The 10000-nt window shown below is 41.8% G+C and overlaps 1 protein-coding gene across 1 annotated transcript in view; it reads left to right on the top strand.

Annotated features, from left to right (window-relative positions):
- Positions 1–10000, top strand: part of dnah2 (dynein, axonemal, heavy chain 2) — a gene marked incomplete at both ends in the record, with an annotated part of 428475 nt that overhangs the window by 285720 nt on the left and 132755 nt on the right. Inside the window, one exon of the mRNA XM_080450915.1 lies at positions 7000–7117. Coding sequence (XP_080307041.1) covers positions 7000–7117 — 118 coding nt within the window. The remainder of the gene's footprint in view (positions 1–6999; positions 7118–10000) is intronic.

Genomic DNA, 10000 nt, shown 5'->3' on the forward strand with positions numbered 1-10000 from the left:
GCAGAAAATCTTGTATCTCCATATTTCAGCTCTTTATGTTTTTTCCCCTAAATGAATGCCCTAAGTCTTCATACAATAGTGTTCGCACAAAAGTGGTGGAAAATAGCAGATCTACAAGCTCACAACGCATCGCGATTTGACACGTTGTGAACCTGAAGATCGGCTTCTTTCACTACTGTTTGTATAATAAAAAAAGGAACGGTTTTGGACAAGGTTTCTGTCCGAGAGCAACAAAATATTTACTATTTTATTATATTGTGCCAAACACAACAAGAGCATGCCCTTAACAGCCAGGTGCTCAAACGTGAACAAAAACACAGAAACACTAGACATTCCCCATGCCAGCCCTATGCCTCTTCTCACAAAGACACTTCAGTACCAGGGAGCCATGCACAGAACGCTATATCGATTTTCAAAAGATGGCTAAATAGCTACTTATTTTGAAAGAGAGCTAGTTTACAACAATGGACACCGCAGTCAGCTTGTTATGATGAGAGCGCCAGTTGTTCTTGTACTTCTTTATTTATTGTGGTTCTCAAACATTTTCATGTCAAGGACACCCAAATTGATATGAATTTGTCCTACTGCTAATTGCCATAGTGCTTACCTTCCTGGGAAAACACACGCACACTCACTCACACACACACACACACACACACACACCAGCCTGATCTCCAGAGAATACCGTAACATTGCACGGAACAGTGCACTTCATTCCGTGGATAGTCGCCTCGGAACTCCCAAATTGCGTGCATATGTACGGCGAGTCCCACGGTGGGCGTAACCAGTCGCAACACGGAAAAACCCGGAAGCAGAGCAGTCCGCACAATAAAATTTACGATTCTGTGCCTATCGGTACATAACTCAAACGGCGCTGAGTAGGCACAGGCGAATGTCACACCGTTCAGGACGGCAACTCGGTCGCCTTAGCTCCCTCGGTGGTCCTTCACGGGGGGACAATTCGCCTGTGACTGCGCGCCTCCGAAATGGTTTTGTCACAAGGCAGCGCCGTACCATATGCACGCAATTCGGGAGTTCCGAGGCGGCTATCCACGGAATGAAGTGCACTCGTTCCATGCAATGTTACGGTAATCTCTGGAGATCGGGTTGCACACACACACACACACACACACACACAGACACAGACACAGACACACACACACACACACACACACACACACACACACACACACACCTTTGTACCTTTGCATTATTGCATACATTTGCGACTCACACATTGGTGCCAATATATTGCACTCACACTTGCATGTGAATCCTTCACATCCAAAAAACACACATCTACTATAACCACTATAATACTTGATCATATAATGATTACCATGAATATCTGATCTACAAGTACCAGGCATTACAAGCTTGTAGTGCTTATAGACACCCCTTCCCACTCACTTAGATCAGCTTAACACAAGAAGTCTGTGTGAGCATATCCCTGAAACACCCTGGACAACGCTCCACACATCCTAGACTCTTCTCCAAACGGTGGAATAAACAGTCAGAACTGCAGACTCGAGGCCAATACAATCTCCCTTCTAGTCCGGGGCAGTGTTGATTTTCACAGCAAATTCTGATTTAGTTTTAGTCATAGTCTTTTGAATCTTATTCCATTTAGTTTTCGTCATATTTTAGTCATCTGAAATGTTTTACTGTTAGCGTAGTTTTAGTCGACTTAATACCATAAGATTTTAGTCGACTAAAATGTATTGTGGCGGTGCCTTGATGGCGTCGTAATGGCTGATTTTACACTTGGTTGCATGCTGAAAATAGCCGATCTACAAGCACACAAAGCGTCGCAGCGCGACGTGTTGTGAGCTTGTAGATCTGCTATTTTCAGAACGCAACACCCGAGCGCAACCAAACATAAAATGGCTTGTCTTTTAGTTCTGCTGGATCTCTTCTCCACTCGTCCCTCACTAACATTATAGTCTAGTTTTTATTTGCTGACGAAATTGTCAATATATTTAGTCTTAGTTTTAGTCATCGTAGCTTCGTTTTTATTATCTTCAAGTGCTGACCTGCTCGAGGTGCCTACAATGACATATAAAAAACACGGTGAAGCAGCATTCTGCTTCTACGGGCCGACAGCGTGGAATAAACTCCCATTACACCTAAGCCAGGCAGCCTCTGTCGATAGCTTTAAAGCACAGCTCAAGACCTACTTCTTCACTCTTGCTTTTAGCTGATTTTTTGGTTGATTTTTAAATCTCTGTGTTGTTACCCATGTCCTCACTGTATCGCCTGATTCACTGCCTTTTGCTATTATTTTAATGTTGTTTTATGCTTTTGCTTTTCTTTTTTTTTACCTTATTGTTAAATTGGTTGTAACTGTAATTGTATTCTTGCTCTGTAAAGCACTTTGAGCTGCATTTCATGTCATGAAAGGTGCTATACAAATAAAGTTTATTATTATTATTATTATTATTATTATTATTATGCAGATATTTGTTGGTTCCTTGTTCGCATGGTTTGTTATTTTGATTTGTTCTTTTTTTCAACCTGTGGGTCCCGGCCCACATGTTGAGAACCACCCTGTAGACGAGAATATCTGCTAAACGCCTAAATTATATCTCCCTGACACATTTGCCACGTTCTTCACCTCACGTTCTCCTCACCTTCTCCATCTGTTGTCTCACTCTGTGCCTCACGTGGATGGTCGTGATGTAGTGGAGATATAAATAGGAGATGGAGGGGAGGAGACATGGGGAGGAGAGAGAGAGAGAGGAGAGAGAGGGAGGGAGAGAGAGAGAGAGAGAGAGACATAGAGAGGTGGAAGAGTTATGTTGATGGTCCTGAGTTTGTTTTTAATGATGTTGCTTGGGCCTTGTGTGTGTGTGTGTGTGTGTGTGTGTGTGTGTGTGTGTGTGTGTGTGTGTGTGTGTGTGTGTGTGTGTGTGTGTGTGTGTGTGTGTGTGTGTGTGTGTGTGTGTGTGTGTGTCTAGTTACTTTGTAGATATAAATTACTACATTATAAAACATACATTAACCACTTTAGCCCTTTTTTATACCTAGGCTATTTGAAAATAGCAGATCTACAAACTCACAACGTGTCGCATCGCGACACGTTGTGAGCCTGTAGATCGGCTATTTTCAAACATTTTAGTACTTTTGGTACCCTAAGTACATTTGGATACCAATACTTTTGTACTTTTACTCAAGTAAATTTAGAATTCCAGACCTTTACTTATCACAGAGTACTTCTACTGTACATTGCAGTGTTGATACTTTTACTTAAGTAAAACATTTGAGTACTTTTTCCACCCCTGCGTGTGTGTGTGTGTGTGTGTGTGTGTGTGTGTGTGTGTGTGTGTGTGTGTGTGTGTGTGTGTGTGTGTGTGTGTGTGTGTGTGTGTGTGTGTGTGTGTGTGTGTGTGTGTGTGTGTGTGTGTGTGTGTGTGTGTGTGTGTGTGTGTGTGTGTGTGCTCTTCAGGAAATGGAAAAAATAATCTGTCTTCTAATGGATCCAATGTAGTTATTATTTAATCACAGGCTCTTAGAGCTTGTGGGATGAATCACATTTGTGACCCCCTCGTTTGTGATTCAGATTTCAAGTAAATAGTGGCATTTCTTTGCAAAAATAATGGGCCCTTCCAGCAACATTTGGAAGCCCAACGCAGGCTTTCACAATGTAAGCTGAGACTTTTGACTGAATCTTAATCACATGCCTCCAGAGACAATACAGTATGTACCTGTTTGTGTGAGGTTTGGACAAGACTGGAAGAGTAGTGGCAAGCAAACATGATAAAACACACACACACACACACACACACACACACACACACACACACACACACACACACACACACACACACACACACACACACACACACACACACACACACACACACACACACACAGTTAAAGTACGTAGTTCAACTATATGTAGTTTAATGCTCCCCAAAACTGCACCTGCGCGCGCGCGGCGCGCGCGCAGCGCGCGCACACACACACACACACACACACACACACACACACACACACACACACACACACACACACACACACACACACACCACACACACACACACACACACACACATTCTCTCTTTCTTTCTCTCTCTCTCTCTCTCTCATGCATTACCATTTTGAGTGAAAGTAGCCTCCTCCTGTCCCCTGCTATGGCCAGGGAAGGAGATAAAGGCCACAGAATGCAGACCGTTTCATGTGTAAAATAGGCCATGAAAACAATGAATGCCAAAATTATGTATTTGGCCACGGACCCCCCATCTCAAAATATGTTGTTCCAGTGACCCCCAGAAGCACAGAACGGAGTTAGAAATGTTCGCTTAAAAAAAAAAGAAGCAGATCTACAAGCTCATAGCCGCGTTATGAGCTTGTAGAGCTTGTAAAAATCATATGATGCATTCATAAAATCACCATCATGTTCTCATAAGCGTGTGTGTGTGTGTGTGTGTGTGTGTGTGTGTGTGTGTGTGTGTGTGTGTGTGTGTGTGTGTGTGTGTGTGTGTGTGTGTGTGTGTGTGTGTGTGTGTGTGTGTGTGTGTGTGTGTGTGTGTGTGTGTGTGTGTCTGTGTGTGCATGCATGCATTCAGTTTGTTCTGAGCCCCTTCCGTGACTCAACCCCACATGTCTATTTAAGTCCCCCCCCTCGCTCCCTTTCTCTCTCTCTGTCTCTTCCTTACTCACTTTTTCTCTCCTGACTTCTTCTTGCTCTACTTTCACACTCCCTCGCTCCCTCACTTTCTCCTCACTTCTCACCATCATCTCTGTGCTTGTGTTTCATTCCTCTCTCCTCCACACACACACACACACGCATGCTGCCATCTCTCCTTTCATTTGTTTTCTGACTCAACACCTTGCTCTTTGCATAATATCTATTTCTGCTCTCTATCTTACCTCTCTCCACCATGCCAGCACTATGTCTCCCCCTGCTTCTCATTCTCTCTCTCTCTCTCTCTCTCTCTCTCTCTCTCTCTCTCTCTCTCTCTCTCTCTCTCTCTCTCTCTCTCTCTCTCTCCCACTGTCTCTGCTCAGTGCTCAGATATATATCTCTAACTTTCTCTCTACGTCTCTCTCTCTTGCCACCCCTCTCTCCATTTCTCGCTTGCTCATTCCCTCGTTCTCACTTCCCCCCTCTCCCCCTTCCCCTCTCTCTCTCTCTCTCTCTCTCTCTCTCTCCCTCTCTCTCTCTCTCTCTCTCTCTCTCTCTCTCTCTCTCTCTCTGCACAGTCTCTGCACAGAAACATGCTATTTCTGACCCTATCCCGCCCACATGTGCATTGCCACACACATACGGAGCTTACAAAACTTGACATAATGGTGCGAAAGAATGGAGTTGAGCCTTGTCAAAGATTGCTTCCCCCTCCCCTCCGCCCCCACCCCCACCCACACCCCTCCATTTCTAAGATTTCGCTGGAAGGAGTTGGGGAAAAAAAGAGAAGGAAAGAAAAACAGGCTCTCTTGTGATGTTGGAATTTGACAGGCACAAAGTGCACAGAAATGACAACCTGTCCGCCCTCTTGACAGATTAACAGCCTCCATCTTTGCCTGCCATAATCAAACACTGTTTTGCACCTCCCATCATCCCAGTTCATTTTATTTTATTTTATTTTATTTTATTTTATTTTATTTTATTTTATTTTATTTTATTTTATTTTATTTTATTTTATTTTATTTTATTTTATTTTATTTTATTTTATTTTATTTTATTTTATTTTATTTTATTTTATTTTATTTTATTTTATTTTATTTTATTTGAGCACCAAGGTGCTCAAATAAATCTAATTCGCTAAACCTAAAGCTGCACATTTCACAGAGCAAAGCGCAATGCGGTGGTAAGGTAACCATTTCCCTAAAGTGAAACACGTTTCAGCAAACTTTCCTCAGAATGCCCCCAGATGTATCGCACAATGATACTTGTTATTCCACTAAAAGTTCAACCTGCAAACATGACCCAACGGTTGTCATTACTCTCAACGGCCCCACACAACCTCAGACATGCCCGTAACCTTGTGAATAATAAGTATGCTAGCTACGAGTATCTTTCGAGCTGCTCTGCCTTTAGCCAGCAGACTGGCCTTGGGTTGGCTTCTGCAAGTTTACACTGTGGGGAGATAGAATAAACCGTTTTGTAATAACAAATAACACATTTCTCTATAAATGTATCTGTTCTTTGAGTATCTCTGTATTATTACTGAGTACCCTCATGACATCAATATGATTTCATAGCACTGACGTCATAGACTGGCCTCCTAGTATTATAGTAATGGGTACTTGACTGAGTATAATAAGAGTTGCATAACCGAAAGGGCATGTGATACGAAGGGGCATCGCGCTGCTACAATGAATGTACTTATTTTTTTATTTGAGCTAAAAGCATTATTTTACACTTTGGCTATTCAAAAATAGCAGTAGCTACGAGCTTGTAGATCTGCTATTTAATTTTTTTTTAGAAAATGTGTGCAAATTAATATATTTATATTCTTTTAAAGCGAACATTTTAACTAAAATCTTTGCTTCTGGGGGGTCCCTGGAACGACATATTTTGAGATGGGGGTCCGTGGTCAAAGAGTGTCCTACTGAGTCTCTTATGGACCGATACGATGACCCGGTCATCAAATTATTGGCTTTATTAGGAATGCGACAAAAACTAAACAATCTCCAATGAATTCAAGACTTCATGGGGTGTGTAATCGATAGGGAAAAAAAGGAAATTTTGGGGGTGAACTATCCCTTTAAGCGCACTGCCTGTAAGGGTCCATTTGGAAGCCCCTCAAGGAACCCTGAGTGTCCCTAGATCCCATATTGAGAACACCTGCCATAGTAAGCAGCATTAGTGAGGACCCATAGAGATGTTGAAAAACTGCAAAAAAAAAGTGGTTAACAAGATAGTCTTCTGTTAGCATGGTAGATGTTATGCACTGACTCACTGTTTCTCTGTCTTCCTTCCTCTCCCCATCACCACCATGTGCCTGCACACGCGCGCTGACCTTTTGACCCTGTGGTGTGCGCGTGGACCAATAGGAGTACCCGCTGAACCCCAAGGCTCTGAGCGTGGGAGAGCTGTACGGAGAGACCGACCCTTCTACCGCCAAGTGGAGAGACGGAGTGCTGTCCTCCATCATGAGAACAGCCTGTACAGGTAATGAACACTCACTGCTGCATATTTAGTACATGAAAGAAAACGTAAAAAGTTTAAAGTAATACAATGCAGGTCCACAAATAACGATTTTTAGCAGCCTCTGCTGGTCATTACCGTCACTGCAGGTCATTCGTTTATTCCTGCGTTACCCAGAATTTGTTTTCACCGGAAGACGGAAGCGTTTCAAAAAAAGCGTTCTTTTAATTGTTTTCTACTATCTGTGGATCGTTTCTCTTAGCCAGTGGAGCTTTAGTTACCGTGAGCTGTGTTTTCTTTTGCTATTGTTTTTCGATCTTCAAATCCTACAATCTCTTAAAAACAGCGTGAGATTCCTTTTTGTTATTAGCGCGGTAGTTCCTGGCCAAACAGGAAACCGGTGCCGTAGTTCCTGGCCAAACAGGAAACCGGTGCATTTCCGTTTCCGTTTTCCGGCCGGATGACGTCATTTTCGCGGGAATGACTCCCCTAGCCACCGTTTCAATAGAAAATAGTTTATAAAAGGCTTTCGGGGGTGAAATTCATGGAGTGGGTGTTGTGAAACATTTGCCACTCACAAAAGATGTACAATTTAACTTTAGTTTTGTTGAAAAAGTTACCTAGTATTACTTTAAATATTCAGATATGAATGAGTTTTCTGGCCGACAGCAACGATAGACAAGTTTGAAGTTGACGGATGCTGGAGTTATGCTCGAGTCTGTCTCACACAGACAAAGATTAATTGTCACTCAAATAATTGCGATTAATGATTTAATTGTGTGTTTGGCCATTTAATAATTTAATTATTGCATACATGTAAAAAAAAATAGCAGCAATAGCTGATCTACAAGCTTACAACGTGTCACAAAGTGACGCGTTGTAAGCTTGTAGATCTGCTGTTTCTGCTTTTTTTAATATTTAAAAATGTGTGAAAATATTTCAACATGGAAACGATTATGACGATTATGCTAAAATAATTGCGATTATGTCAAATAATTGCGATTAGACGATTATGTAAAAATAATAATACTTTTGACCAGGCCTGGTCAAAAGTACAATATTTGTCTTTGACATGGAGTGGAGTGAAAGTTATAGTGTCCACCACTGAATGTGGATAACAACTCAAAATAGCCAAAGGCTTGTTGTTTCCCATTGTGGTTCCACTGAAATCACTAGACAAACAGCAGAGCAACGAACGCTTAAAGACATGAAAGGAAGTAAGGGGACCGAGGGAATGTAGCATGGTTGACAGGGGTGTCACACCACTTCCAGTGACCTCGGCTGTGGCTGTGTGTCCCCCGGTCTGGACCCCGGTGTTAACCCAGTACGACCGGGAACCGCATCTGTGTTATTTTTTGATTTCTTTGGCTATTCAAAAATAGCAGATATACAAGCTCATATGGTGCGGCACCGAGTGAAAAATCTTGAACATTATGTGAAAATCTTTGAGTACATGTATTTTTTAAGCGAACATTTGTAACTCAAATCTTTGCTTCTGGAGGTCCCTGGAACAAAATATTTGACAAATATTCAAGATTTTTCAAAAAATAGCAGATCTACAAGCTCATAGCGCGGCACTCGGTGCCGCGCTATGAGCTTGTATATCTGCTATTTTCTGAATAGCCAAAGAAATCTAAAAATGACACCAGATGCGTTCCCGGTCTCACAGGGTTAAATCAGGACTCAGGTGTTCATGGCGGGCATCGGGGTGAGGCTGGCACAGCTGGCTCTGGTTGCAATTGGCAGGAGGAGTCAGCTGTGCCAACCTGTTAAAGCAAACGATTGGCTCATGTGTCTTATTTGAGACCAGTGCTGGTGGTCTCAAATGAGTTAAAGTAGCAATACCACAAGGTAGAAATACTCTGTTACAAGTAAAAGGTTGTTTAAAATGTCACTTCAGTAAAAGTACAAAAGTATTGGCATCACAATACTCTTAAATGTAGTGAGCAAGCGAGTACTCTGACATGTAGTGGAGTAGAAGGGTTGAAAATTCTATAAAGGATCCCTGGTTTATAAGCCAAATATGCCTTAATGAGTTATAAGTGCCCTCTATAACTAAAATGTAAAATTATAAACACCTTAAATATTTGTGTTATTTTAGAAATAGTTATTTTTTGTGTGATCCAGTTCAATGGAATGTTATTGGCATGTCCTAATAAAAAACTACTTAATACTTCCTACGGTTAATATGAACATCAAAACCATATTTAAATTATGTTTTATTACTGTTTGAGATGTTTGAGGGACTGTAGACAGTCCAGAGTGGACTTGAAATAAAAGTTTGAAATAAAAGTGTTTGGTCCGACTTGGAGCCCGGCCCGACGGCGAGCATTGCTTCCCAAACAAACTTTTTTCTCTCAGGTTTTTCATCTAGCCCAGGGCCACTTCAATGAGATAAGTCCATGAAAGCATTCTTTCTGGTAGTAGAGCCAAACTGTGTGGTCAAGCCAGTCCCTACCGTACTTTGCAGGTTTCGACTTGCCCTCCCAGCTGTTTTCATGAAGAGTTCCTTTGCCGTATTGAACTAAAGTCCCAACACGCTTTTGGCAGAGTGTTGTGGATCGGAATGAAAGACATTTCTGGTTTTATCTGCAATAGCAAGGGACAAATTTGGTGACTAATTTAACACACATAGCTGGATAAAGAAGTGGTTTTCAAAGTGAGGGCGATCAAATGGCACCAGGGGGCCAATTGAAATGGAGATCAAAATAATAAAAATATGTGTATAATACATTTTATTTCAATACAAATTTTGAGCATGTCATTGACGAAATGTTTAAAAAATAATAATAATACTAATAAAAACAACGCGTTGTGAGCTTGTAGATTGTTTTCTATTTCCCCCTTTTTTTTGTCATTTTGCATTATGGCCAGTATAGCCAAGGCTATGGCTATTTTGGGTCCTTG

Source organism: Gymnoscopelus braueri (assembly GCF_963280865.1).
Source record: "Gymnoscopelus braueri genome assembly, chromosome: 15".
Classification (NCBI taxonomy): domain Eukaryota; kingdom Metazoa; phylum Chordata; class Actinopteri; order Myctophiformes; family Myctophidae; genus Gymnoscopelus; species Gymnoscopelus braueri.